General features: G+C 42.3%; 1 protein-coding gene across 2 annotated transcripts in view; it reads left to right on the forward strand.

The window, feature by feature from the left end:
• The window catches only part of SEMA3C (semaphorin 3C), a 189,392-nt gene that overhangs the window by 53,802 nt on the left and 117,731 nt on the right, over nt 1–17,859 (forward strand). For both annotated transcript variants that reach the window (XM_088468803.1, XM_088468804.1), the window contains exon 3: nt 14,975–15,135. In XM_088468803.1, coding sequence (XP_088324929.1) covers nt 14,975–15,135 — 161 coding nt within the window. The remainder of the gene's footprint in view (nt 1–14,974; nt 15,136–17,859) is intronic.

Consider the following 17,859-nt stretch of genomic DNA (forward strand, 5'->3'; position numbering starts at 1 on the left):
GGATATAAAAAGAGAAGATGCTGCAGCAGGTGGCAGTTGAAAAGCGTCAGTACAACTGACAGTTGGGGAGCAGCACCAGCCCCTGAGGTCAGAGATGCCGGCTTACCTGCCAAGTGCAGCTGTGAGTGCAGGAGCCAGTGAGGAAAGCTGCTGCTAAAATGGAGATATGGTCCAGAGTGTTACCTTTATACCCTGCCTCTGATGCAGCAGGTACTTTTCTACATAGATGCCACTAGGAGCTGTACCAACCAGCAAATAGCTACCGCAGAAGAGTGAGGGAAAGGTCTATTCCTAGATAAAGACAAAGGAATGAGCTGGAGTATAACTATACAGAGAAATCCTGAGCATAGTAAACATAAATATTGGGATCTCTAACTTGTTCTACTTATGTAATACCATCAATCTCAAATTTAGAGAGACAACTAATAGACAGATAGGTTTTAGGTATTTAGGGAAGTAGTTGCTGACTCCTATAATATGCTTGCGTGGAGGCACTAACTGTACAAGATTAAATCTAACAGAGCACACAAGTAGTTCTTGTGCCCACCGGTTTACTGAGTCACCAGTGGGTTACACTATGTATATCTGTTTTCCAGTTTTTCCCGGTCCTGCTTTATCTACTGTAAAATGCAGACTTCATATACACCTGAATTAATATCATTATTGATATTCGTATAACTGTTTTACTTTTGTTTGGCCTCATACAGTAATGAGAAAATGTGAAACTAGGTCGCTGATAATGAAACTAGGTCGCTGATAACTCACCAACTCTTATTTTTGAATAAATGGAATGTATGTACATAAGGATTCAACTGGTGAAAAGCATTAATGTTTGCATTCACACTCCTTTGCTAAACAGCAGTTACCTGACCTTTTCAGAAAAGGTTTCCAAAATCAAAGGAAAACACCGGTCCAAAATGTTCTAAAGGCATGTGCGGCTGGTGTTTAAGCATCTTGTCATTCCTGTTTGTCTGTCTGTTCTGTGTAATATCGGCAGGGAGCTTCGAAATACAGCACTGACTATGTCAAGAGGTTGATGTGATAATCTTGTGGGAAGCAGTGACATTTCCTCTCATGTGATTGTATAAATGAGGACAGGGCTGCATGGGACAAGGACAATGTCATGGTGTGTAGAGGGGAATGGAAGTAAACAGATGGGTAACTAATTCCTTCCACTTTCTAATGTGAGGCTCCTGTCACATTGCAGTGGGAATATTGTGGTGTCAAATGCATCTATATGTGACATAAACGTTTTTTCCCCATTAATCCTCTCTCCAGCCAACTAGCAGGCCCATCATATTATCCTATCTTCTGATTGTGTTACTATTTCTTTTATACCTTGTGGTATGTTAGGAGTAGGTGGGTAAGTGTAGCGTTACAGTAGGTTTATAGTTATATAGCAATTTGTGTAGGATGTACTCTGTTTATTATATGGGTGTAATCACTACAAGTCACAGCTTGGTTTGACAGTCACCGGGCATCATTTTGACAGCTGGGATACTGTCATCGCCTGAACAGATGCATGTGGGATATATGTGTTTACCATGCTATGATGTAACCACAACCAATAGAAGAAGAGAACCAGAAAACTAATGACTCTAGTGAGTGAGCAGCTGTGAACATAGTTTTCATGAAAGGGTTTGGGAAATATTATATCCTATTTGTATCTTTTACACTGTAGTCTAAAATTCTCTTAAATATTTGTAATTTAAACCTTGTTTTCATTTCCTTAATGATATGGGTTTGTATTAAGAATGAAAGAAGGCAATTATGGAAGAGTAATGGGGAAGGGCACAGTGTGATTTAGGTGGCATGGTAACACACCACATGATGCCTGGGATCGTCAGTAACAATTAATATAAGCTAAGAAATTAAAGAGCATTTATTAATGAAAATGGGCAGGCAAATATGATTTTCCATTCATACACAAATACATATTAATTACATTATCTGATTCTAGTTAGGAAGTTATGATAATGTCTCCTGTCTATATCGCTAAGCAATGGTCACTAGTCATTTATGTATTTATCTTTATCATAATCACATATTTGTTACTAGTATTCTATAATTATACAAAATGTAATGTATAGCATATTACTGTACATTGCATAGTTCAACTGCACCTATCACAATACATTTACACTTTCTGGTTTTATAGTATGACAAAAATGACTCTTGTGGTAGGGTCTTGTGGCCGCAAGCACCAGAGAGCTTTCGGCTCCAACAGAGCCGGAAGCTCTCCACTGACATCACTTGTGATGGGAACGCCTCCATTTGGGCAGCCACCCCCCGGCCCGCCCACCAAAGGGGGTGAGCTGTCACTCAACATCGATGACAGAGCACTCGCTCTGAATCAGGGCCGTCCTTCCTAATTTTTGAGCGGCCTCCTGGCCGCTCGCATAGCTGTGGATGACCACCCACAGCTATAGCGAGTGGCCAAAAAGATGGTCGCGATGGCCAAGACCATCGCGACCATCGGGCTTGCGACGAGACCCTTGTGGTAGCGTCTCGTCTGCCGTAAGCCCTGGAGTGCTTTCGGCTCTATCAGAGCCGATAGCACTCCCACTGACATCACTTGTGATGTCAGTGGGGCCGGCCCCAGACTGTAGGCGTTCCCATGGGAATGTCTCCGTCTGGGCAGCAACACCCCCGGCACGCCCACCAAAGGGGGCGTGCTGTTACTCACCATCGACAGCACGCCCCCTTTGTAGCGAGACCCATACCGTCACCATCTGGATCTCGCGCATGCGCACGACGGAGCCGCCTCCGTTGTCCGCATGCGCACTGGGCTAACATCGACCCGCTTGCGAGCGCTCAGTGCTCGCGAACGGGTCTGAATTAGGCCCACTGTCTTATGGTAGTTTGCAGGCCTATGGGACATATAGTACATGTGTTACATAGATATTTACCTGTTTGTTTCCCCCTCTTTATGAGCTGATGGCACCTCTGTGGTTTAGATATATATTGTAATAGTTTACAAATACATACTGTATGATCCATACACTATAGGGTATACTTACTAAAGTGAGAGTTTTTAGAAATGGAGATGTTGCCCATAGCAACCAATCAAATTCTACTTAACATTGTACTAGCACCTTCTAGAAGATAATAGCTAGAATCTGATTGGTTGCTATGGGCAACATCTCCACTTCTAAAAACTCCCACTGTAGTAAATATACCCCTATATTTGTGGGGATAGAATAAAGGAATAATGTTAGAAATAAAAAAAAGTTTATTTAACAAGCAAACGAGGTAACTGAAAAATTACAATGTATTATCTGTTGTCAGTGATATGTCTTTATCAGTTAGGTGATACTGGAAATTGTGCAATATGTTGCAAATAAACTATTGTACTCTTTATCTGAACTTGACACAAATCCAAATTGAGTGAATCTACAGAACCCAGATTAATGATTGATTATTATTCTCACATTTTCCACAGAAGCAGGAAATGCGATTAAGACATCTTTATTCCCTTATGCCACAATGAATGGCTTTAGACGTGAACAAGTTTTATAGAAAACTGAAACGTATATAAAGGTCACAAGAAAACAGTAGATTTATGTGCTTATTGTGTTGTAACAAAATGAAGTTCATACTAAAGTAGCAATTTGCCTGTGTCAGAGGCAAAGAGCCAAAAAATATCTGTGGTCAAGTTGAAGAGACGATCGCAAGGCCACGCCCCATTTTTGTGCGCACTCCTTTGCAGGAGCATGACCTTGTGTCATACCTATGTTTTTGGTCATGCTGCCAGCGAGCCCAGCAAATTGAAAATACACAATTTACATAAACTTCCCAATATACATTTTTCACTGTTGAAGTGAAAGAAAAAACCAGAGCAATATAGAAAATATTGAAATAGCCACGTTCACATAAAATACACAGAAACAAGTCAGATCCACATAAAATACACATCCACATAAAATACACAGAAACAAGTCAGATCCACATAAAATACATTTAAAATACACATCCACACAAAATACATATTGAAATCCAGAACCACATAAAATATATTGAGAAAGCTAGTGCCCATTATGCTGTGCCCACTGTAGTTGTGCCCCATATGCAGTTCCCTCCTGTAGCTGTGCCCATTATTCAATGGCCCCAGTAGTTGTGCCCCTTCTGCCAATGTGCCACATTGGTATGATATAGTTATATAAAATGTGTAATTATTTATTTTAAGAATATTTACTCAGGATAACCTAAAACCAAACAGTTACTTATTTACAACCCTGGTAATATACTCATACTACAGTTTCATGTAAAATTACCAGTATCTTTTATGCTAATTACGCCTAGAAACTGTTGTATCTACTAGCGCAAACAAAATGACATGAAAACACCTTCCTTATATTCTTGTTATGTCAATTTATACAAATTCTGAAACTGCATACAATGATCCCAACATGGCGGTTTAAGAGGTTAATATATATATTATATCTCAAGGAACATAACAGATATGGTTATGCCATAATTGTGCATATGGTGTGATCATGGTTAACCTCCATCCATACCATATTCCTTGACTGATATCTGAATAAATGGATCAGATGTTGATCATACAGTAATTGCCCATTGTTATGCACCCAGATTGTGATTGGCAGCTAAATAGGTTTAAAATGTCCTAATTAGCCACCAGCATTACAGCACTACATATATGGGCACCTAAAGTAAAGGCACTGTACTACAGCATATATGAGCAATAGTATGGATTTCTAAATGTCTTCTTATACAGATCTTTAATACAACTTTCTGAGTAAGTATAATTGTACACAGTATTTTATTAATAAATACACATATTATATTTTGAGACCTAAAGAAAATTTTTTTTTCTGACTAAAGATTATATTTATTCTGCAGATATAGAATTTCTGCATCTGTAGCTTAAATTCAACTAGCAGCATACTCTAGAAGTGGCTGCAGCTTTGCAAACTGTGTCAAAAGTAATCAGACATTGCTGCAAACTAACTTGTGGCTTGGTTTACATTTGAGATGGTTTATTTATAGTTCCCAAAGTCCTGGTGCTAGAACGGAAACATACTTCTCCAACTTCTGTCATCAGGCTCTAACCTTTTTTCTAAACTAAGGTGATTTAAGTTCACATTATTTTAACATTTAGTAATATAAAAGGGGATCTCTATCCACTGTTTAATTTCAAATCTACCATTCAGCTGATCCCAGGTTTTTCAAGTGTGTTTCATGATGGAATATGCATTGACAGCCTGCTTTGGAGTATGTGTAGCTTAGAATCTATTATACCCCTTTTACACCGGAGCTAAAACCCGGGTTTTTGAAGGGTTAACCCGGGCAACTCCCTGGTGTAAAAGGGGAGAGAGTTGGATCGCCGGGTCGAGTGACCCGGCAATCCAAACCAGGTAACTAGCAGGGTTTTACACGGGCGTAGCCTGTGAAACCCTGCTGTGAGAATAGCGCACTCCGGTCACGGCTTCAGTGGCGCTTGGAGAGGACGTCATCTCCAAGCGACCACTTTCACTCCGCAAAAGCCGGGTCTACTGACTCGGGAATATCCCGAGTCGGCGCCGGCAAAATTCCGGGTCTGATCCGGATAGGAACTTTGTTCCAACTCCGGGTCAGACCCGGAATTTAGGTGGAAAAGGGGTATTACTTGGTCTAGGATCAGTTCTCAGAATAAAAATCTGGGAACTTCAAATAAAACATAGCAAAATATAATGGGGCGTATGCTGAGGGTATGTTCTTTTTCTTAGCATGACCATAATAAAAAGTGTACATATTTCTCTTTGTAGATTTGTTTATTTGCATCTACCTACATTTTGACATTTAAAACAGGGTGACTGAATGCAGACTGAGGGCCTGATTCAGACCCGGACGCTATGCTGCGCTTGCTCGCATTGAGCGATTTTTCACAATCTGTGCATGCGTATGAGTCGCAATGCGCGTGCTCGAACCAGTCATTGCGATGGGAAAGTGCTCGCCCGTAGCCCACAGTCGGGCCGCTATTTTGAGTGACAGATAGTGCCGTTTGTGGGTGGTAACAGGGGAAGATGCTTGTAAACGGGGGTATGGATGTGCGAACGCAGGCGTGCCCGACCGGCAGAACGGCGTTTAATGGGTGTGCATAATTAGCAAAGTAGCGTCATTACACACGTGACTGGGTTGTATTTTAGCCTGAACTGCTCGCAATGTTGTGGTGGGAAAAGGCTATCACATGCGCTGCAAACAGCTCCGATGACTTTCGATGTTCCCGATTAATCCTACAACTGCCGAAGATGACGTGTGTTACGAGTGGCAAAGGGGCGTCTTTATACAGGTGCGAGTGCATAGTGCAGCCGCTCACTATTACTTAGTGCGGCTTTACGCGATGCAGTGCGAGCACATGATTTAAATAGCCGGCCCCTTTTAGCCAGCGAGCGGCCGCAAATAGCGTCCGGGTCTGAATCAGGCCCTGAGTACATAAATGATTCTCATAATTGCAAATTGGTGCAGGTGGTGCACAGAGATACAGATACTAGTAGCTAAATGACTTAGAGGTACATGACAGCTGGTTCAATACATGGTGGAAAAGGCAGTACTAGCTAGTCCATCCTTGTTGCTCTAACTGTCTTCATGGCTTCTCCTAATCTATAATAATATTAAAAAAACTTTTTCATGAACACTGCCTCATTTTCTAGTGGGATCTCCTAGAAGTAACCTGCACTTTGTTTCATCTCGATCCGTCAAGTTAAAGCTGAGCAAAATGTACTGACAACATCAATGTTAGAGATAGGTGTGGCACCAAGTGCATGGCCGGTAAGAGGTGGGGGGAGAGGTGCTTTGGGCCTGCATTCCCTTGAATAGGATAGGCTAGCAGTCTTTGCACAGGGCACACAGTGACATTGGTGTGAGTGGTGGGTGACGGCGCTGCTGCCACCAGTCTGTATAGTGCTGTTGGTCATGTGGGCCACTTCCACAACAAGGCTCCTATGTAAAGCAATACAACTACTCTTATGAGCAGGGTCCTCTACCCTCTTGTGCTTCTCCCTACTTTAGTTTCATCTACTTCTTACTCACCACTAGGGCACCTAACACTTGGTTGCTTATGCTCTGTTGCTTATCTGGGTGTTATGGTCGCTAATGTAGCAATATATATTATCCATGTCCTGGTCATGTCTTGTATTGTTCTGTAAGTCACTTGTCTACAATTTGTTTATGTACTTTGTAAAGCGCTACGGAACACTTGTGGCGCCAAATAAATAAATGATAATAATAATAATAACTATAACACTTCAAATAAAAAAAATGTTGGCAAAAAATATTTTATTGTGGGCGAAGCTGCGGACAACAGCTAGTAGTATACCATTTTGTGGGTATAATTTAGAATTCATTTATTGCACTTTCATTCGTACATGAGGAGAAAGATTATACCTTGTATTACAAAGGGTAGAAAATGCATTTTCCGTTATTAAAATAAATATTTGAACAAAAAGAACATTTCTTGTGCTTATGACTTGTTTGGGTGTAAGCCAATGTTGGCTAACCTTGACACTCCAGCTGTTGTGGAACTATATATCCCAGCATGCCCTGCCACAGTTTTAGCATGCCCTAATAGCAAAACTGTAGCAGTGCATGCTGGGTTATGTAGTTCCATAACAGCTGGAGTGTCAAGGTTAGCCAACACTGGTGTATGCCATACATACCTACTCTCCTGGGAGTCACGGGAGGCTCCCGAATTTTCGGGTAACCCCCCCGCACCCCGAAAGAGTAGGCAAATCTCCCGCATCTCGCCCACTTCCTAGTGAAGTGGACAGGATGGGGAGATTTTCTGAGCCGTTTGCGGGTCCGTATGGAGGGGGCATGGACCCGCGAATCGCGGTGGTTTCCTGGAAAGGGAGCGGGGCCTAATGTTGGCTATTGTCTGGCCCCTCCCCCTGAAGATGAAAGCAGACGGTCCTCTCCGGCTGCTCCCGGAATGCAGCCTTGCAAAGTCGGTAAGTATGGTGTAAGCATATCTGGGAGTAAGTAGACCTGACACATACAGTATGCTATTGCATCAGAGCTGGACGCATCTGAGATGCTTCCAATTCAGCATATAGGCATAAACAAGCTACTTCTACATGCCACTTTTTGAAGCTTATTTTTATTTATTTTTTAGGCATGTGCATTAAACTCAGCATGCTTTGCAACTACTTTTGTATCATGTTTTTAATATTAAGTGAAGAGAAGAATTAGTCCACATCCACAATGTCTTTTTGTTGCGCAGGTGGTATATTCAGCAGCTTTATAAAGTATATTTGAATCATTGTATACATTGTATAGCTTCCTGCACGCTTGGAAATGTGTGGGTATGGCCTCAGCTCTGAGCCACTCCTGTCTTCAGTAATAGTGACATTACCCTGTACACAGTGTCTTCCTGGTGGACCTCAGTAATAATTATTAGTCATTTTTTATAACATAGAGTTGACTATAAAGTTCTCTATGTGAAATAAGTTGATGATGTATAAACCTGTATTATTGCTGCTTTTCAGACACCATCTGGTCTGATGCAGCTTCTGGGCTTCTGCAACTCCCCATGCTCACCACATCAGTCCTGTGTAGGAAACCAGCAAAGTTGTCTGACTACAGATGCCCTGTAGAAGCATTTAACCCTTAAAAAGGTGAATTATGTATTAACATAACCTACTATTTCTAAGTGATGTTAATATACTGAAAGATAAATTAAAGGTGAGAACTTTCAGTGTTTCTTGGCTACAGATGAGGGAGACATCCCTGAGCCAAAAAGCCATTTTACCATCTCTCTGTACCACATCATACTTTACACTAATGCAGATCCTCCAATATGACTCCTACCCAGTGGCGTAACTATAAGTTTTGCTCCTCCATGCCAAAAAAGTTTCAGGCGCCCCCCCCCGCCCAAGGATCAAACACACCCAAAGACGACGTTTAAGGTGTGTGGTTACATGATACAGCAACGTGCCTTACACATTATGACACACTAAGTAATGCCACTTATAACACAGTGTGCCACACCGAAATGCCCCTTACAACACATTATGCCACACAACAATGCCCCTTACACATGCCACGCAATAATGCCACGTATAACACATAATGACATACAGTAAAGCCCTTATAACAAATTTATGCCATGCTGTAATGCCCCTATTTCACATTATTCCACACTGTAATGCCACATACAACACACTATGTCACACAGTAATGCCCCTTACACATTATGCCACACAGTAATGCCCCTAATAGCACATTGTGCACACAGTAATGCCAAATACACATTATGCCAAACAGTAATGCCCATTACATCCCACCCTGACAGATCTACTTCACCAACCCTCCTCTCTGCTCTTGCCAGTCTGTCACCTCAGCTCAAGACAGGTTGCACAGTTTTTATGTCCGTGTAGAACCAGATTATTGGGAACATAGTTTATAACCTGTAAACTGTGTGTATCAAGTTAGTGCCCCTTATACAGTGCCCCCTGTAGTTGTGCCCCAAAATGCAATTCCCCCTATACTAGTGCCCCTTATGCAATGCCCCCTGTAATAGTGTCCCTTATGCAATGTCCCCCGTTGTAGTGCCCATTATGCAGGGCCCCCTGTAGTTGTGCCCATTAAAGTAGTGCCAACTGTAGTTGTGCCCCATATGCAATGCCCCCTATACTAGTGCCCCTTATGCAATGCCCCCTGTAATAGTGCCCCCTATAGTAGTGCCCATTATGCAGGGCCCCCTGTAATTGTGCCCATTAAAGTAGTGCCCCCTGTAGTTGTGCCCATTTGCAGTGCCCCTTGTAGTTGTGCCCCTGTAGTGAGCCCCCTGTAGTTGCCCCCAGTAGTGAGCTCCATGTAGTTGCCCCCAGTAGTTGCTCCCCCCCGCGCACACACAAACACACAAAAAAAAGAAATTAAAAAAACCACTTACCTTTATCCCCGCTCCAGTGCTGCTGCCGTCCATACCCCGGCGTCCGCTCCTCGGCACTATGGGAGTGACGTCATTACGTCACTCCCATAGTGCTCTGCGGGACCAGGAAGACGGAGCTCAATCCTGAGTTCCGTCCCCAGCGTCCGCTCCTCGGCACTATGGGAGTGACGTCATGATGTCACTCCCATAGTGCCCTGCGGGACCCAGAAGACGGAGGGAGCTCCATCCTCTGGCTGCTGCTGGGGGTTTAAATAGGAGCCGGGCGCCCGCCGGTAACACACTCAGCGGGCGCCCGGCAGATGGAGGGTGCAGGGGGCATAGTTACGGCACTTCCTCCACTGAGTGGCGTAACTACTGCCCCCAAGCTACCCAGCGCCTCCAAGCCACCGCGGGGGCTGCGGGGGCAGTAGTTACGCCACTGCTCCTACCACCAGGTACAAAATGCTCTGCTCCTGGACTTCCCTCTTAACTTATGATGGCAGCAGGGCCATCCCTTCCATTGGGCTTATTGGACAGTTGCCCAAGGGCCTGAAGCTTGTAGGGGCCCTCCAACCCACCCCCCTGCAGCTGCGGCCACTTGGTAAATTTGTGATATTTTTATAAGCCGGCCGCCGGTGCACTGTATTCTGATCTAACCTCCCCCACTCGGTGACGAATACTCACCTCAGTTCCAGTGTCACTTTATGCGCCAGCTTCAGACCAGTCTCTGCATGTGTGGGTGGTCTGAAGGGCATGCAGGGGGTTTAATTTTATTGACCATTTAAATTTGTTCCTGTGAATAGGTGGGTAGTGCATTGCTTTGCCCAGGGCCCACACTGCTGCTAAAACAACCCTGGATGGCAGCCACCTGTGTTGACATACCTTTCTGGCTATCATAAGTTAAGAGCGAAGTCCAGGAGCTGAGCATTTGTACCTAATGGATGGGTCACGTTGAAGGGTCTGCTAAAGCAGGTTAAACCACTATGATGGTATTCTGAATAGAGATGAGCGGTTCGGTTTTGCTGAAAACTGAACTTTGGTGTTCCAAGTAGAACCAAGTCCCATATCAGATCACTTTGGAGTTCTAAGTAGAACCAAGTCCCAACTCTTGTCTTCTCCCAAGTTTGTAACTCGGATCTAAAAACTAGATCTCGCATATTTTGGATTGCATTTAAATCTCCCTCGTGATGTCAGGTGCTGTGAGGTGGTCAAAATTGACTGGAAATGACTGGAAATTAATATTATTGATGTTGATAATACTATAGGAACAAAAACAAGTCCAAGTGACATGAGTTTACCTGTTTTTATACATTTTCAAAGAAATCAAAAACCGAAATTGAACCAAACACTTGAGGGTGGTTTTGCCAAAACCAAAACACAATGTTTCTGGATATACGTGCCGGTACTGTGTACCCCTGAGTACCCCCACAGAAATAGCACCTAGTGTTTCAATGTTACTTAAAGCTCAGAATGTCCAAAACTGAGCTGAACATCTTTCCACGTCCACTCAAATCTCTCACAACAATATATCACAATTCTCTAGTATCTTGGTGTCACCCTCTTACTCCTCATGTCCGGCCCCTGATGCAATCTTGTCACAGCCACCTTTGAAATATTGCTAGACTATACTCTTCTTACCAACATACAACCAAAACTTGTTTCTAGCTCTCGCATCTCTTCTTCTGTATCCTCAGCTGGTTATTACCCATACACATCAGCCTATGTTTCAGTCCATCCTAATTGCTGCGGCAAAACTGATCTTCCACTCTTTTTATTCAGTCGACGCATTGTGCAAATCCATACTCAACCTTAAGAATCCAATTCAAATTTCTCACCCACACCTACAAATCTCTCAACAACATACACCTCAAATCTCATCTTGAGATACCCCCCCTCATGCTTTTAGATCTGTATCACCTCCTATCTGATAACCATCTCTCACTCCTGCCTACAAGACTTCTCCTGGGCACTTGTTTTAAATTTTTAAATGTGTTCTGAAAGCCAATCTCTTAACTAGAGCTAAGCCTATTCACATCAATTGTACTGACCATTGTCCCAATCTCAATTTTAAATCACTGTATTCCAGCTATGCCCTTTTGGACTAGATTATTAACTGTGTTACAAGCTGGGCCCACTCTAACCTTTGTTTTCATGTGTGCACCTACCTTGTATGTAGGGGCATCGCGCCTGGGGGTACAGGTACAAAATCCCCATGTCTCTGTAGGGGCTGGGAGTGCAGGGGCCGTGGTGTGCAGCAAAAGAATACACAACAAAATTGGGCATGACTACAACTGTATTGTGCACACTCCCCCTCAGTGCCCAGGGAGACTCAAAGTATCTGCAGTCCCTGCTTGTATGTCCTTGTATTATGCATGCACTGTTTCTCCTATAGTAAGGCAGGGCAGAGCACTATATAGTGTCTTACAAACAGTCAAAAATAATTATGGTAAATAAATTACATTATGTTCTCTATTCACAACTACTCATGGACAAAAATATCTCTAAAATATATAAATTCCATTTTCCAAAATAAAGGATTTAAATATATATAAATGTTTCTGGTAGAAGACTGGAGCATAATACTAAGAAAGTCTTAATCCTTCACAGCTGCTCAGTGGTTGTGCTTTTCAAGTTGTGGTTACTCAAGACCTGGAAATGCGTACAAGGATACCTGATGAGCTAAAGGGAAATGTAACATTAGACCAATCACTGAAAGTAAATAAATATTACCATGGTATATGAGGAACAAACAAATTTAGGCCTCTTATGATATATAGTGTGATATATTAATATAAATATTGTAAGTGATGACCAAAGCTGCATACTGTAAAAAAATTTAATTTAAATTTAACTTATTTGTAACGTGGTTGTTGTCACTGGATCTACTTTGCTGTGAAAACTGCAGTTGTATAGCTCTTTCGTCTGCACTATTTTTGGCACCTATATTTCTATATATTCATTTACAGGCTTAGCATCTGAAAAACAAATAGGTACTAGAGATGACTGCCTTTTGAACTTAGAAGAGAAAGCCAGGGTGTTTGGTTGTGGTTTTGGGGGGGTTGGGGTGGAGTGTAGGGATGGAAAGATAGGGGAAGACACCAAAAGCTGAATTAAGGCTTGCGGGGGACCCAGGACAACTAACTTGTAGGGGACCCTACCAATAAAATTGTCAATGTGATATACTGGTGATGTTATTAAAAATTTGTTAAGCAGATTGTAGTGCCCCCAGTTCATACTATGCCACACAGAAACTTCAGATCAAATGCCACAGTGCCCTCCAAGCTTGTAATGTAGCCATGTGTGTGGCCTGTTCTTGTCCTAGGGCCCCTGGGAGACCGCCCCTTACCGCTTATAGCTAATGCCCCCCCACCCATCTGTTACCACAAACATATTATGAGAAAGTCAGGTCAGAGCCCGAGATATGAATGTGCCAGTATGCACCAACAGCCTCTAGCTGGGAACTAGCACATTGCCTGTAATTACCAATTGGCAGAGCTGGGGGGATGCAGTCAGAAAGCCATCGGTTGAAATGCCGGCCGCCGGCTTCCCGACTGTCAAATCCCAGCAAGGAACTAATGACAGGCGTCAAAATCCTGCCTCCTGTTATTAGACCTATGCCGGGAGCCCAACGCCCAGCATACCAAATGAAGGTAAGCCGGGCGCGGACTGCTGTGCGGGGTGGGGCGAGGGTTGGGTTTTAGGGCTTCTGGGGGGACATAGGGTTAGGCACCCCCTGGAGGGTTAGGTTTAAGCTTGGGGGAGGGGGTTTAGGGTTAGGCACCCCCGGGGGGAGGTTAGGGTTAGGCACCACCTCGGGAGACTTAGGTTTAGGCTGCAGAGAAGGGGGGGTTAGGGTTAGGCACCCCTAAAGAAGGGTTAGGGGGGGTAAGCTTTGTTAATACTTACCTTTGGTGCTGTCAGGATCTTCACTGGTGGCGGTCTTCCGGTGTCATACCGATTCCGAGCTAGGAACTTGCACAATGCCTGTCTATATATTCCTCTATCTCCATCAACAGCTACCATTATTAAGAGTTTGTGATAGGGAGAGAAGCTCTAAATCCCAAAAAAATAATTTTTGCCAGAGTTAGGACTTTTCCCTATTAAAAGCATCAATGCAGGCTTGTGTGAATTAAGTCATTATCAGAATGCTAGCCTAAACATATTCCATAATTCTATAATGCTGCTTGTCATACACAGAAAAAGAACTGTAGAAATGAAAGAGCAGTGTTGACAGAGACACAAACCAGGCCTCACACAGTGTTGAGAACAGCTTGAAGCATAACGAGAAATGAAATGTGCTATCTTAGGAGGCAGAGATAGATCTCTACTGCACCCAAATCATTGCTCAACAATGTTTATTTTTAATACCATAATGTATTGAGAACATGAAATGTGTGTACGGTAATTTTTTATTATATATATTATATTTGACTAACCTTTATGAGATCCTTCAGATACCAGTGTGATGCACTGTCACATTTATCTATTTGTGTTGTGAATGTTTTTTTATGTTCTGTCTATGGATAAAGGCATTTCTTTGTGAAACAGTGAGCATACCTTTCAGTATTCAGAATTCTAGACAAGATAGACCACACTCTTGATCTGACAAAATCTGATACACCCAGTTTGCGCATGCCAAATCTACTGTGCCAATATTGTCGGACCCCACCCTCAGTACCAGGCTCCATAGCAGCATGAATAACACAGAGTAATGCCCCTTATTTTTTCTGGATTTGGGAAGTGGTGAAGATAGATATCTTGAAAAGTTCAGCTAGTTGTATCAGGCACATAATAATAATACATTTTTACATATATATTTTTTTATAACTACATTAGTTAATCTTATGGGAATGTTTTAAAAATTTTGTTAGAGTACTTTTAAAAGTATTAACTTATATTGTATATAGATCAGTATATTGATACATTTAGATTATTGCCTACATCATCAGTTGTCTTATATTTATGCAAGAGTATAAATAATATTATTTAATCCAAAATGTGACTGGATACAATAAATTATATCTCAAAACAGGAGGTAAGGGAAACACTGAGCAGTTTTCCTTTATATTTATTAATGGATTATTTTCTTTCCTCTTGTTACAGATCTTCAAGAGACAAAAACAGCTGAATATTATAGTTTATCCCAGAGTCCCCTGGACTATAGGATTTTGTTAATGGATGAAGATCAGGACAGAATCTATGTTGGCAGCAAGGATCATATTCTCTCATTGAACATTAACAACATAAGTCATGATCCTCTGAGTGTAAGTGATTATTATGCATGCTAATCTCAGTACCTTAAATTGGCTAATGGCCCACCACTTTATTTCACATTGTGTATCATTTTTTCCAGTTGCTTTTTGGTAAAGTCTTTGACTTAGGCCGGGTACACACTAGAACGATACCTTCACGATTTGTCGTTTCCTGGCAAATTGGAACAAATTGTGAAGATCGTTCAGTGTGTACCGGCAATTGCGTGCTCACGCGGGTCTATTACGATATCTTCTGGTTGTTGCACTGTCAATCAGAAGATTTTTTGTACAATGTCTTGCTGCTAAATGCAGCAAGTCGCTGTACATAGCACCATTGTACCAATGCATCACGCGATATGTTGGCCGGTGGATTGGCCCGGAACACATCATTCTGATGTATATCCTGCCTTAGAACTACAAAAGCAGCATACTCCTTCAGCCTACTGATCCTAGAGATAGAAGACTGATGATAACATCATTCCATTACAGAACAGGATGCTTGAATACAACTTGGTGGTACTTTTATATTATAATGAAAAACGCTATTGGTCATGAGGACCACGTGTGAACCTCTGGATGGAGGCCTTTTGCCTACAGTACCTTTGTGACAGACAAACACAGAAATGTATAAGTGTATACTATACACTGTACATTCTGAAGACTATAGAGAACCAGGTGGGAATATGAATGTCCCACCAGGAATGTAGCTGAATAGAGCATTGCATACAGTATTTGAAAATAATGATGTTACAATAGCATGAAGAAGTGTGTGAGCCATTTGAAATTTCCTGGATTTCTAAATAAATGAGTCCTAAAATGTAATAGATAACAATAGACAAACACAGTCAGCTTAAACTAATAACACACAACAATTATACATTGTGACATCTTTATTGAATGCATCATGTAGACATTCACTGTGTAGGGTGGAAAAAGCATGTGAACCCTTGGACTTAATAAAAGGTCGATACTCCTTTCACAGAAAGAACCTGTAGCTGTGGTTCAGACATGTACTATGGTCAGGAGGAATTTATTACCATTACTCCTTACAGTTCAGCAATATGTTTGATGTTAACTGCTTTCTTCAGGACATGCCATAGCTTCTTAACCAGGTTGAGATCAGGACTCTGACTGGGCTACTCCAAAATATTAATTTTCTTCTGTTGAAGCCATTTAGTTGTTGATTTACTTCTGTGTTTTAGGTTTTTGTCCAGTTTCATCATCCAACTTCTGTTGAGCAGTTGTCTTGTTAAACTTTGGAATTAATTTTCCCAAAGAGCAAGCGGTCCAGGCCTTGAACAGCAAAGTAGTCCCAAACCATGATGCTCTCTCACCATACTTTACAGTTGAGATGAGGTTTTGATGCTAGTATGTTGTGACTATTTTTCTTTACCCATAGTGTGTTCCTTCTAAACAGCTCAACTTTCGTTTCATCTGTCCACAGAACATTTTGCAGTAACACTTTCCAATGCTCTTTAGAGAACTCCAGATGTGCAGCATTTTTTTTTTTTGGATAGCAGTGGCTTCTTCTGTGGTGTCCACCATTATTGTTCAGTGTTATACATATTGTAGACTCATGATCAGATATGTTTGCAAGTTGCAGAGATTTATGTAAGCCTTTAAATGACACTCTAGGTTGTCCTTCAACTCTTTGACCGTTCTGTGCTGTGTTCTTGCAGTCATCTTTGCCGGATGGTCATTCCTAGGGAGAGTGGCTACAGTGCTGATCTTTCTCCATTTATAGACAATGGGGTAAATTTACTAAAGTTTGTTTTTACTTTTGTTTTGATGTTCGATTTAGCTCACCTCAAATCGAATCAAAACTAGTCAGCCCAGGCCAGGGATCCCAGGGGAGTTGGGGACCCCCCCAATAAAGGGGTCCCCCTCTCCAGGACACCCCAGGCCTAGGCTGATAGCCCGGGTCTATCCCTACCATCCCTGGGTGGTGGGTGGCGGGATGATAGAGATAAGTGTAAACATTGCCTTTACGAGTAGAACTGCAGGTCCCAGCAAGCCTCCCCTGCATGCTGGTACTTGGAGAACCACAAGTGCCAGCATGCAGGGCATTAAGTGCCCGCTGGTACCTGTAGTTCACCTGTAAAGAAATGTTTAAATAAACATCTTGTCTCATTGATTGGACTCCAGGGACCGAATTCAATTCAGTGTGATGTTGAATAGCCGTGGGAGGGAGCTCCCACAGCTATTTAATACATTGCGCTGTTTGGGCGGCTAAAGTATTTTTTCTAGCACCCCCCTGGGGATGCCAGAAGTAATCCGACAAAAGTGCTGGCTTAGCGCAGCGCTAACAGCTGTGCACCCGGCACTTTAGTCAGAGAATGCCAGTTACCGCACCTTAACACCCATTCCCGACAACGCTAAATTAATAGCTGCGAGAGCTCTCTCCTGCGGCTATTCAACATCGCACTGAATTAAATTCGGCCCCAGGTTAGCTAAATCCTGAAGCCAATAAGGGGGAGATATATCAAAGCTTGGAGAGAGATAAAGTCTGGAGAGTTAAAGTACTAACCAATCATGTCCTGTCAATTTACAGGCTTTGTTTGAAAAATTACAGTTAGGAGCTTATTGGTTGGTACTTAGGGGGATATTCATGAAAGCTTGGAGAGAGATAAAATTGTGAAAGATAAAATACCAACCAATCGGCTCCTAACTGTCATTTTTAAAACACAGGGGTCTATGTGCTAAGCTTTTGAGAGATATAAAGTACCAACCAATCAG

The sequence above is a fragment of the Taudactylus pleione genome, unplaced genomic scaffold, assembly GCF_031769625.1.
Source record: "Taudactylus pleione unplaced genomic scaffold, aTauple2 ptg000086l, whole genome shotgun sequence".
Classification (NCBI taxonomy): domain Eukaryota; kingdom Metazoa; phylum Chordata; class Amphibia; order Anura; family Myobatrachidae; genus Taudactylus; species Taudactylus pleione.